General features: G+C 37.5%; 1 protein-coding gene, 1 long non-coding RNA gene and 1 pseudogene across 2 annotated transcripts; all 3 read right to left on the minus strand.

Moving 5' to 3' along the window:
• Positions 1-1,671: 1,671 nt before the first annotated feature.
• Positions 1,672-13,582, minus strand: LOC148693612 (putative alkaline/neutral invertase F; annotated as a pseudogene).
• Positions 2,698-7,278, minus strand: LOC137729117 (disease resistance protein RML1B-like). The gene is made up of 4 exons (XM_068467948.2): positions 6,680-7,278; positions 5,452-6,550; positions 4,968-5,264; positions 2,698-4,875 (listed from the first exon to the last, which is right to left on the minus strand). The coding sequence occupies exons 1-4, from the start codon at positions 7,252-7,254 to the stop codon at positions 2,791-2,793; spliced, it is 4,056 nt and encodes a 1,351-aa protein (XP_068324049.1). The 5' UTR covers positions 7,255-7,278; the 3' UTR covers positions 2,698-2,790.
• Positions 10,899-12,541, minus strand: LOC148693613 (uncharacterized). Its single transcript, XR_015952375.1, has 2 exons — positions 12,255-12,541; positions 10,899-12,187 (listed from the first exon to the last, which is right to left on the minus strand). It is a non-coding gene; the product is annotated as an uncharacterized LOC148693613 (long non-coding RNA).
• Positions 13,583-13,634: the final 52 nt, after the last annotated feature.

Below are 13,634 nucleotides of genomic sequence, written 5' to 3' on the forward strand. Positions count from 1 at the left end.
AAGTGTAACGGTGGAGATGCAAATTCTATTGCCAGGGCTACTTACTGTTCATTAAGGGCAGTTACTGTTCATTAGGTGGATTGAATAGTGTATTGCCAGGGGGGAGGGCTCCAACGCTGGAGTTGCTCTAAAAAAAAATAAAATTCCGATAAATATTGGGTGTAGTCCACTCCAATTTCTGGGCTAAATTTTGGGGGGAATTTGGCATTGGTTTATTGCCTATTGCCAGGGCTATTGAAGTGTAACGGTGGAGATGCAAATGCTATTGACAGGGCTATTTACTGTTCATTAAGGGCAGTTACTGTTCATTAGGTGGATTGAATAGTACATTGCCTGGGGGGAGGGCTCCAGTGCTGGAGTTGCTCTTAGCATTTAGCATTTAGCCCAAAATTTCCCCTTGGGTTGGAGTGGGTTTGGGGAGAAATTTTGAGGGGTAATTTGACTTTGAGCCCTAGAGTTGGTCTAACAAGAGGAAGGAAAGAGTTAAAATCTCTAAACGACAAAAATTTATTTAGCTCAGCGGTGAGCATGAGTATGGTGATCGTAGAAGTAGACTAGAGATGCAAGATTCGAAACCCTCATTTGTAACCAAATAAAGAAAAAAAATTGTATTTGATTATAAACCAATCCAATCAAAACTTAAATTTGCTAAGCTATGTCCTTTTTAAATCTCTAAGTTGACAACAGGAATTACCAAATAAGGAACAAACATATGTGATACACCAATCACAATATGCCACCTTGACATTGTGATGTTGTTCATCCATTACGTTCAATATTGCACTTGGTGGACCAAATTCCTAGTTCCCCTTGTGATCAGACTTGAAATGGAAAATAACAACTCCAAACTCAAAAGCAGGCAGCAACATGATCCACTCAACAGTTCTTCCGTGGCCAAAAGTGCTTATGTGGCTCAAGTCTTTGTCAGGGAAAAGTCCATGGCATCAAATCGCACCTCTACAAGGCAGTAATGACATAATATGGAATCCATCACAATCAGACACGGATGGAGAAAAAACCTACGACCAAAAAAATAAAAAAATAAAAAAAATAAACCCAAAGGTTTTGCACTAGGGAAAGGACATTCTCCAAGCATACTACTACGAACAAGTAACTTATTTAAAATTAAAGAAGTAAGAAGGTACTACTTCATCAAATTCTTGGTCCCCCATCAACGCCCCTAACCCCTAAACCAAACCCTTGTGCCAATTAGGTCATAGGTTGACCACGATTGAATTAGCAAGTCCATGAATTTGATCTCCTCATTACCGGTTTCGTCTGTTTGTCATCCTCGAGCGCTGTCATACCCAAATGAGATGGATTTTCCAACATCATCTTAGCGACCAAGTATCCTGCAACTAATCAGGTAACGACCAAGAAAACGCGAAGCCAAGATTTTTTTCATGGGTGGGCTGGCTAAAATAATTACTATAAAGTAACATAATTTTTTTGTTCCTACATAAAATTATATAGTGATACATGAATATAATACTCTAAAATCTGAAATAATAATCCAAACTAACATAACAGGTAATACAATTTCATTTTTTTACTTTAAAAATCTTCATTAATTACATATTAAATTATCATTTTTAATAGTACTGGGTGGACTATATAAAAGTATAATAGGTTAAAGTAGGTTAATACATAGACTATTGGCAAGAGTTTAAACTAAAGCTTCCTTGCTACAGCCCACCTTAGTCGTGGGTGTAGCTCCGCCCATCGATCACAGTACTCAGGCCAGATGTCTTTCAGCAATCTGCTCTCGGCAAGTTCAATGGCACGTCTAGCAATCAGGCTGCCCGGTCTTGATGGATGCAGCAGTGAAGCCATAAGAGCAATGTACAGACCACAACGACAACATGTTACTTGGCCAGAAAACAAAAATGGCACCAAATATAACTTATCATTACCGCATCATTTAATTATCAGGGTAAGCACTAAGAAGTATAGGCAGGTGTGTCTGTGTCACAGTAATCACCCTTTAAAAACAGAAAAAATACTACCTTTTTTATCTCAGTCTATCGCTAATAACTCATGATCAAGGGAGTGGAAGGAGGATGGGGAGGAGAGGAGGCGTTTTTCTTTTTTTTACCACTCCATTGTTATTTGACATATTGGTCGGGATGGTTCGGATAAACAGTCAGCATTTACGTTATGAGTTTGTGCAGAGGAGAATATAGTGTGAAAGCATACCTGGCCAAGAGCCTCCGTTGTGGTAGTTCCATCTAGTATTTTTGGAAACGCAGCCTGTTACAATCTTCCGTTCATGATTTTCTATTGCTGGATAACAAACCTTTAGTGGCATTACTCCTGCCAATTCCTCCCATCGTGATTCTATGAGATCCATTATTGCCATGGATTCTTCAGGGGTTGCCAAGGATGAAAGAATCGCTAAATAATTACCCAAGCAAAACCAACGGAAATCCATTCTGGCAGGACTGCTATTCCTAATAAAGCAACCACCACGAGTTGGCATAAAATCAAAGACCCAGTCGGCCCAGTCCGGAAGAGAAACTGGTATCACATTGAACTTGTTGACTGCTGTATATGAGTACTCTTCAGTTTTATATCGATATATGTCAGGCCAAAAAAAAAAAAAAAAAAAAAAAAAACAAAAAAGAGAAGAAAACAAAAACCTAAAAAAGTGAAAGATAATAAAAAAGTTTGTGATCTCAACTCAATGACTGAGCGAGCCTACCGTTCATTGATATTTATAATAGTACAAAGCTAAAAGTAATCCGTGTAGGACAGAACTAATGTCCAAGTGATCTCCAGCAACACCAGTCGTCAAAAAAGACTAGGCCTCTGACCATCATCACTCTCATTTGCTTCCAACTGATCATAACTTGATTCACTGGCTAATGACTCGTCATCACTTTCATTTGCTTTGTTCTCGTAACTTGATCCACAAGCTTCCAAATTTTCATCCTGTCTTGTTTCTTCTGGTATTTTTGGTTCCCCTGATACGAAGACATGATCAACTTTGAATTTCTCAGCATCTTCAACATAAAACGGGCATATACCACACTTTTCCACCTTCGCACCGGGAGTGTGTTGTTCGTAAAACTTTGGCAGGTAGAACTCAACAGAGGCCTCATTGGCAAGTTTGTAAACATCAGGGGAGCATTTTTTTGCTACCTCTTCACTTATAAAGGCCTTATTCCACACATACACGTGATGTCGGTCGTAACAGTAGCCATTCAATCTCCGAATTGGGATGTAGAATAAAGAAGTGAACAGTTCATGGCTTTCACCCAGTAATTTAACATTGAAACTAGCTCTTACCCTTAAGTCTCCCTGGCAGTTGGAAACACAAGAAACAACGACAGAGAGAGCGAAACCTGATAAACCTGTTCGAAACCAATCTGGAGGAAGCTTGATATGAACTGAAGATCCCTCACTTTGATAGCCGAAGCTGAACCAATTTGGAATTTCTTTTCCAGGACATACAATGCTAACACAAGGGTTCCCATAAGGGTTCTTTAATGGCTCAGTTGCCACTCGCATAATTCTAATATGTGCTTCATCCATTATGTTGCTCCTTGCATTATGATCCAATTTTCGGCAATCAGAAAAATCGAGTTTCCCAAAAGAGTCGTATTTATCCCAACCTTGTATGAGTGCTGTCCATGAACTTGACACTGTACTCAGCGACGTGCATCCATGTGCTTCAAGGTCACATACCACTGGGAGCTCTGGTAATGATTGAAGCCGCTTGCACCCAATTACGCTTAGTCTATGCAACCGAGAAGCTTGTCTGATGCCTGCAGGTATGCTCCTGATCCTGGTTTCACTCAAAATTAAATCTTGCAATGAGATTGAGCCAACGAGACCATCAGGGATTTCTAATATGCGGGTGCGACGGAGGTCAAGAACTTCCAAAGAGAGCAAACCAACAGAACCGGATGGCAACTCTTTGAGTCCTCGACAGTCACGAAAACTGAGAGTTTTAAGGTTGGTTAAACTGTAGATGCTTCTTGGGACAACGTTAAGGTTCTTGCACATATCAAGATCTAATGTTTCAAGCCCAATCAGACTTCCAATAGACGAAGGAAGTTTTTCGAGCGCTGTCTCTTTCAAACTAAGAAAGTTCAGATGTTCCATTGGCTCCAAGACTGGAGGGAATTCGTAAAAAGCAGAGCAACCAGTGAGATCAAGTCTCTCAAGAGATTTCAAGTTACAAATGCTCCTCGGGATACTTGAAAGCCTTTTGCAGTCTCTTAGTTGAATGTTTTTGAGAGCAGGGAGAAATTCGATTGATGAGTGTAGCTCTAGAACAGCTGTTCGACTTAAACAAAGATATTCCAAATATTCCATCGGCTCTAAGATCTCTGGGAAGTTTTCAAGTTTAGAGCAGCTAGAGAGATCGAGTTCCCTGAGATATTTCAACTTACAAATGTTGGTTGGGAGACTCACAAGGCTCTTGCAACCAACCAATGATAATTTACTTATATCCCTGGGAAGCTCAGAAACCTGGCCAAGAGATGTGCAGCCCTGTAGATCAAAACAACCAGAGACTTTCAGCTTACACCTGTTGCTTGGAAGTTTCTTGAGGTCTCTACAATCTGTTATATCCATGTAAGAAATTTTTTCGTGAGACCAAACTGATTCAGGCAATTCCTGTATACCACTACGATATAAATCTAAGATTTCAATATTCTCTGGCATCTCTGGAAGATACTTAAGACTTGTGCATCTTGCAAGATCAAGATGAGTAAGTTTGTGGAGACGTTGAAAGCACCAGGGAATTTCAACCAAACTTTCACAGCCACAAAGATTTATGTCCACAATTTTTAGACTCCAAGAGAGATTCGGAACTTCTGTTAGATATTTAGAGTATTTTAGATTGATCACTTCTAAGTTCACAAGTCTCTGTAAAAAAAGTAAAGAAAACTACAGAGAATTAATAAGCAAGACTTCCTACACTGCATTCTTTACAAGAACAAAAATAAGTATATTTATACCTGGGGTTCATTCCAAAGCTCCTCCTTAACTTGGCTTTCAGGCATATGAAGCTCAACTAGATTTTCAGGAGAAAAATTTAACGGCAAAGATTTCAAAGGATATCCACGCCAGTAAAGATAACGAAGACAATTGGGAAGATCAAGAGAAGTGGTTAATTTCCAGTAAGTGCCAAACTTTTCAGAGTTAACAACAATTAGCATCATTAGGTTAGACATCACTTTGAAGTTTGCACGTTTCAATGTTTGCTCTTCAATCTTAAACCAGTTAACCAATATGGCTTGAACAATCGGAGTTCCCTGACAATAAGAGTGAAGTTTAAATGCATGTACAACAAAATTCAATTAATAATTAAATTTGTAGTAATCTGACGTCTTTATATAAATGAGCTTTTCTTTGGTGTGTTTTCATCTAAAGTTTCTCTATTTGTTTTTACTTAAAAAAGGAAATAAAAAGAACAGGAAATTGAATTCATTTGGCCCTTACCGTGTTACTTTTTAGTAGATGATAGATATCGACATCATTGAACAACCTATTACGTTTAGCGGGATCTTCAATACATTGTTCATGAACAATTGTGCTTCCAATTTCTTGAAGCAAATCATGCATCTCTATGGTTTTCTTTGTTGAATGAATTGATATAAGAGACATATCAACGAGAACTCTAATTCCAGCCCCTGCAAAGAATCCACGAATAGCTAACATTTTTTTTACATAATCCACATGCTTCCCTTTATGAAAACAAGCTATGTCCAAAAATATCTCCTTCTCATTTCTTCCCAATCCATCATAACTTAGTCTCAACACTCTCTGGATATTTTCATTGGGAAATTGTTTCAATTTGTTCAATTCATCTTCCCATTCTTCTTTGCTCTTACAATTTAGGAATGAGGACCCCAAAAGTACAAGAGCTAAAGGAATGCCTCCAACATAATCCACCGCCTTTTCTGCCAACTCCTTATAATCTGTTCTACGAGTACTGTTATTCTTGAAAGCACGCGAACAGAAAAGCTGAAGAGCATCATCCGGTTTTAATCCCTCAACCTTGTAGATCTTATCCTCTTCAACAGTTTGCCTAAGTGTGCTCCTATCTCTACTAGTGATAATGATTCTACTTCCAGTGCCATACTGAAGACGAATGCCAGCTAAATGTTCAATTTGCATTGAATCACTCACATCATCAAGAACAATGAGGACCTTTGTACGACTGAGGCTTTCCCTAACAAAAGTTGACCCTATGGATAAACCTTCTTCCTTTAATATCTCTTTTAGAAGTTTATTTTGCAAGCGATATAGTCCATCTGTTTGTTCTGAGTTCTCCCTAACATTTCTAAGAAAACAACTGGCTTCGAATTTGGAAGAAAGTCTGTGAAATACAGTTTCAGAAAGGGTGGTCTTCCCAATACCACCCATCCCCCAAATTCCTACAGTGATGCAAGCGTCTGGTGAATGAATGCATAACAAAGATTCTATTTGCTCAATGCGTCTTTCAATTCCAACCAGGCCCTTTAAATCACATGATGATTCACGAATCAATTTGTTCCAAATATCGTCAACCACTTTCTTGACTAAATCGGCTTCTGTCCTGGCAAGTATAATATGATTATGAAGGACAAACAATAGTTAGTAATAAGTATGCCTAAACTAATTTTGTATGAATCAAATGATAACAAGTAGAAAAAAATTTATACAAATTATGGAGTTACTTAATTACCCAGTTTTGTTTGAATTATCAAACCCAGATAAATTGGCTATAGTTGTCAAAGCAGCCCTCCACTTGTGCACCTTGTCGATACTGTTCTTGAAACGTTTTTCAAGTTGAGCAAATGCAACTGCATAGCTCCCCTGTTGTTTTTGTACATCTGATGGACTGATGTCATAGAAGACGGGTATAACCAGTTGGCCATATGCTTCCTTGCATCTTAGTATATGTACAAGTTCATCCAGACACCATGTGGAAGAAGCATAGTTTTGTGAGAATATGATCACCGAAATCTTAGATTTCTCGATCGCTTTTCGCAGGGAAGGTCCAATTTCTTCTCCCCTCACAAGCCAGTAATCTATGTAGGTTTCAATTTTCTTCCGAAGTAAGGCTTCGTGAAGATGGCTGGTAATTCCAAGTCGGGTGTCCTCGCCTCTGAAACTTATAAACACATCATACTTTTCCCGATGAGGAGAGATATCAACATCACCACCAGCGTCAGCATCGGCAGCAGTGGCAGAAGATGAAGAAGAAGTAAATGTTAATGATCTGCGGCACATAGACAACAGAGTCATGATACACTCCATGTCTTTCGCTGTTCCTCCCAACGCACAAGCTAATAACCTGATACGGTTTGTGAGTATAATTAAAAAAGAGAATGAAGTGGAACGAGTGGTTGATTATAGATGAATGTAACCAATCAAGCAAGAAAGTCGCAAAACGTTGAAACCTTTAATGCATTCAAGCCAAGCCATTCAAATGGAAACAATGTCATGGTCTGACTTATCACTAGCTTGTGGACAAAGAAAGTTGAGATTTCACAATAAAACCAATGGCAATATGAGGAGTAGCCAAATGACTTATAAGTGCATGCAAGGTCTTTTGTTTTCCCGACGTGGGATTGATACTTTCAATACGCCCCCTAACATGTGATGAATTTACAAGCCTAACACGTGTACGACACAAATCGGATGACGTAGAGCACTTGTAGTCATTGGACCTCACACGCAAGACAACATGCTTTGGTAGGTAAGTAGCTAAATACCTCGATGGTCTTGAGGGTGAATTATCATTGAATTACATGAGTATAATAGCTTGATTTACAAGTATAATTGCTATATAAGAAATACATAAAATGAATGATTTAATTATACAAAAAAATCAGAGATCACAAAGAATCTCAAGAAAACAGGAAACATATCAATCAATATCATCTATCAATGGCAACATAGTGGTCCCAAAATAAAAAATAAAAAAGAACCCAGAAGAAGGAGGAAGAAGAAGAAGGAGAGGGGAAAGGGTCCCCGCACCAATAAAATTTTTTTTTTGTTTTGTTTTTTTATTTTTAATTTTTTTAATATTTAATTATTTTTTAATCCAGCTGGATTAGTGAGTGGTTCCTGTCTCTTGCCACATCAGCACTTAACAGAAAAACTAATAGAAAAATTGACGGATGTATGACATTGTCGTAAATTCGTAAGATGCGGTATGACATTGTCAATTTTAAAAGATGAGGTATGAAACTGCCGTGACCCCAATAGTTGAAATAGTTTTTTGTACTTTACCCTATTATTTTTTATTTACAAAATTTTCCTATAACTTCTATTTTTCATATATTTTTTTTTAAATTTTATCTTTTTCCTATAACTTTTATTTTACAAAATTTGTTTCATATTTTTTTTTTAAATTCCATTGTTTCCTATAACTTCTATTTCACAAAATTCGTTTCATTTTATTTTAAATTCTATTTTTTTCCTATAACTTTTATGTCATAAAATTTGTTTCAGATTTTTTTTAAATTATATTTTTTTTCCTATATCTTCTATTTCACAAAATTTGTTTCATATTTTTTCCTATAACTTCCTAAGCCATTATACAATATTAAATTAAATTAGGTAACATGAAAAAACATTAAACAATTTGAATTTACGTTGTAGTTTTTAAATAATAAATTATGTTTGGCCCCTTGGTCCTCGGTTGGAGACGGTTTTTTGTGACAGGTCTAAAACGAGCCATATGGTCCCTTGGCCCTCGGTTGGAGACGGAGGCAAATGGGCTCTGTACTGGTTATTAAAATATTAATATATTAAAAGACCAGAGGACTAAAGCAAATTCTCTGATCAACCATCGATTGAAAATGACCTTAACGTTATTCAAATCGTTCGTTGGATATCAGTCATGGACCATGGTGAATTGGTGATAGTGGTGGATTTTGGTGGTGGGTGGGATGATAAGTAAAGCCTGGACCCCAGTCATCACCTTCCACGACAAAACTTCTTTATTTAACATCGACATTCGTACATGGCTCTGCACCTCTTTGGTGGTGGTAGACGGATGCCCTTTTGCTTTCGATTTCCTATTTTTATCCATCATTTTCTCCCTTTTTTTATTTTTCATATTTTGTCCTGCTTAAGAAAAAAAGAAAAACGAATAAAAATAGTTTGAAAACTTTGAGTTTTAATGATAAGGATAAAATAAAGGGTAAAGTGAATAGTATCAGGATTGACTTTTTAATGTAAAAGTATGATTTTTCGTTAAAGTGTACAGTACTGTGAATTTTTTGTTAAAACTCTCTAAAAAAAAATCAGAACACTAAGGGTACCAGAATATTTCTTCATCACAATTGGAAAGCTGCACTTGTTCTGTCTACGTGCAGAAAAAGTAGATGGTGAAAAAAGGCACAGGGTGGCGTTTTCCTCCTTCTCCCAACCCACAAACCTTTATTTCTTCTAGCCACATCTGCCTTTTTAGAATGAAAACAAAATACTCCAGCCACTATCCCTCTTCTCTTTCCTTTCCCCACCTTCCAGACAAGATAATTTCTTTATTAAAGGTAAACTTAAAACGATACGGTGGAAGCAGAGGAAGAAAGAAACGATGAAAGACGCGTGGCCGGGAAGGGCAAAATTGACGTTTACCTGTAGAAAATATGAAACAGTCGTTATACAAAGAAGAAACCCGAGGGTATGTCCGTTCTTTCACTATTAATGAACAGTGTTTTTTTAATTTATGTTTTAATATATATAAATATAATTTGGTAACATAACCAAGAAGCTGTGAAAATCAAATACAAATTATTATACTCAAATATTGCTTCTATGAACATGTCTAATTTCCTTCTCCTCCAATATTGCTTATATCAAAAAACAAAAATCATTTCGACCAAAAAACAAAAACAGCTTGGAAGACCAGCAGCCATAACCCAACCAACTCATCTCCTCACACTGACAGCCTCCCCCTGATCTCTCTCTTTCTTCACTTTACTCTTCCTTTATTGGGTCGATGACTCCTGAAAACATGTCTATTGAATGGAGAGGACCTTGCTTTTCAAAATCAGACTCGACCAAAACCGATTTGGAGGTGGGCGTTCTCTATTTCAAGCGATTGCGCTCGTTGATTTAAAAATTCAAATGCATTAGATTGGTTTTATCTTCAATTGAAGACTTACTTACACCTAGTATTGCCACCATGAAATCCTAGACTAATAATGCATTAGTAAGTATGTCACTTAGATGTTACGGTCACGACATGACGTGACGTGCTGGTGTGAGTTGTTGGAAAATTACTTTTAGTATTATTGTTATTTTAACAGGGTTTTCTTGTGGGCCAAGGATTAGGTTTTTTTGCCTATTAAGTTTATGATTACTTGTCCGTTAGAGATTAGGGTTTGAATTCGTTTTCTCTATGAATAGGTTGCTTTGTAACTCATTGAATAACAAGTCAGTCAAAATGTAGTTCCTTTAATGTATATAGCCTTCTTGGCAGTTATGTAGTTTCGATTAATAAAGTTTTATATTTCAATTCTTCATCGTGTACATTTTCAACTTAGTTTAGTCCTTGTAGAAATTAAATTGCATTTGCTGATGAAATATGAAATCAGTGGATGCAGCATCAAAGTTAAATTTGTACACAAAGCGCGTAAGGCCATGAAGGGGAGCCTATTGGCTACTGTGTTTGCCGCTACCATGCACAGTGATTGGTGAGTTGCGTCTCTTGTGAGTAATCAGCTATATTAATAAAAGGTGTGAACTGATGAAGCCATTGCCATGTGATGATGTGCCCTTCATCCGTCTTTTTCAATGTGTCTGAACGCTTTAAATTTTTGGGGAAGAGATCATTTCCTTCTCTTCCATCAAAATCACTCAATTAAGTGATATGTGACTTTAAAATTTGATCTAATTATAACTTTTAAAAGAATTTCTATTTTATTCGTTGTATCAAATTTCAAAAATTCAAATCAATCCAAATCATTTAATTTGATGGTTTTAGTTGAAGAGATCCGGAACAAATTTTTGTTCTAGGAAGGTAAGGTGAATGAGCTGGGTAAGTAGTCAAGTCAGTAAAGTCAACTAGTACAATTGCTGAACTAAAATCTGATTTAGTCTCTGCGGGCTACTGCTCTCTCTTCTCTTGCTTGCTTCCCACTTTCAAGCTCTCTCTGTCTTGATTTGCTTAATTGGATTCTCTTCTCAATTGCAACTTAGCAAATCTCATTCATTCTGATATATCCATTCTCTTTCTTCGATATAGTATCAAGCACTCGCTTCATTCTCTTTCTTTGATATATTATTATCTTGCACTCAGATGGAGTGCATCATTACTCTCTTGCAGATGTGCTGCAGATCGTTAACATTTTCATCTTCGTCGTCGTCTACTGCTGTTGATCCTGCAGCTGGTGATGCTGAAGATGTTGATATCCCCCCTCATCAGGGAAAGTATGATGTGTTCATCAGTTTCAGAGGTGAGGACTCCCGCCTTGGTATTACCAGCCATCTTCATGCTGCTTGAATACTTCCCAGAGATCTTGGAGCCAATGGAACATTTGAAGGCTTTAAATTTAAATGGAACAGAGGTTAAAGAGCTACACTCATCAATCGAGTTTCTCCCTGCTCTAACAAGCATTCAACTACATGTTTGCAAAAGGCTATCAAGTATCCCAAAGAGCATTTGTTAGTTGAAATCTCTAAAGGAACTCAATCTCTCTGGGTGCTCTAACCTTGAATACTTCCCAGAGATCTTGGAGCCAATGGAACATTTGAAGGCTTTAAATTTAAATGGAACAGAGCTTAAAGAGCTACACTCATCAATCGAGTTTCTCCCTGCTCTAACAAGAATTCAACTACATGTTTGCAAAAGGCTATCAAGTATCCCAAAGGGCATTGTAAGTTGAAATCTCTAAAGGAACTCAATCTCTCTGGGTGCTCTAACCTTGAATACTTCCCAGAGATCTTGGAGCCAATGGAACATTTGAAGTCTTTAAATTTATGTGGAATAGAGGTTAAAGAGCTACACTCATCAATCGAGTTTCTCCCTGCTCTAACAAGCATTCAACTACAACTTTGCACAAGGCTTTCAAGTATCCCAGAGAGCATCTATAAGTTGAAATCTCTTGGCACACTTAATCTCGAAGGTTGCTCTGCATTTTAGGAATTCCCTCAAATCTTGGAGCCAATGGAACATCTGAACTTTCTTAGTTTGAAAAAGACAGCGGTCAAGGAGCTCCCTTCGTCTATTGGAAATCTAATTGGGCTTGAAACATTAGATCTTGATATGTGCAGGAACCTTAATGTTGTCCCGTTTAACCAACCTTAAAACTCTCAGATTTTGTTGCTGTCACGAACTCAAAGAATTTCCGTCTGGCTCTATTCATTTGCTATCTTTGAAAGTTCTAGACCTCCATGGCACCCGCATATCAGAAATCCCTGATGGTCTCGTTGGCTCAACCTCATTGCAAGATTTGGATCTAAGTAGAAGCACGATCAGGAGCATACCTGCAAGCATCAAACAAGCTTCTCAGTTGCATAGACTAAGCTTAATTGGGTGCAAGCGGCTTCAATCATTACCAGAGCTCCCAGTGGATCAAGTTATAAGAATAAAGCAAAGGAAAGTGATGATGACTCAGAAGCCAGTGAATAAAGTTATAATCAGTTTGAGTTAAATGAAAGTGATGATGAGTCAGAAGCCGAAGGATCCTTTTGGCTGAATGGGTCTTTTTGCCTGAGTGCCATATCATTTTGAATTTGTCTATTCCCTTTGGATATGTAGGCTTTGTTGCCTAAGCCCAGTACGGGTTTGGGATTGCTTTAACTTTTTGTAAAATCTCCAGTGTAAAATGTTTGGTAAATGCAAAAATAAGTTCTTCTTTTCAAAGTTCCAGCCATAATAATCAGAAAAGAAGAAGTCAAATCGAAGGGGTCCGCGACAAAGGTGAGACCCTGCTTCAAGTGTGCTGAGAAAGCACTGACTCCGATAGCGGTGACCTTCAAGTTGCCGTCCTCATCGAGGTGGAGGTTCTTAAGCTTCAGTTCTTGGTGGTAGACCCCGCGGCTGTGTCACGTAGTTGAATTTGACGTCGTGAAAGTGGAAGTGACGAGTCACGTAGTTGACATTGAACATTCGACAAAAGAATAAAAACTCAAATAGCTCCATAGTTCAACTGCAATGACCAAAAGATATGAACGACCTAGTTGGACTAAAAACGCCAAATCTTGTGTTCTCGTTTGAACTGAACAACAAAATCAGCAAACACAAAATTTATTTGAGATGGAAATGGAAATTACAACAAAATAAGTCCTTAAGTTTAATAACACGATCATCATCTCATGTGATAGCTCAAGGCATGAAGGCGTTTTGATATGCGCTCTATAAACTCCTCCCCCTCGTCATCGTGCTTAACCAAAAGCAAAGCACATATTAAAGCCATGAAGAAAAGAACCTAAAAACACATAACCAATACAGAAGTGAGCTAAAAGAAAACGATAGGCAACACATAATTTATATACAAAATCTAAAAACGCTGCATATCTGTCTCAAAACATAAATGGAAAACGACTTGAAATGATAAATGATGAATATCTAGAGATGCTTGTTAGAGCATGCCCGAAATGCCTTGTATTACAAGAAAATGTAATCCATATAGATTTTCTTATTTAATCTTTTTCAGCAATTTAATTGATAATGAAACAGA

This window comes from Pyrus communis, chromosome 10, assembly GCF_041283825.1.
Source record: "Pyrus communis isolate YQ-2024b chromosome 10, ASM4128382v1, whole genome shotgun sequence".
Classification (NCBI taxonomy): Eukaryota; Viridiplantae; Streptophyta; class Magnoliopsida; order Rosales; family Rosaceae; genus Pyrus; species Pyrus communis.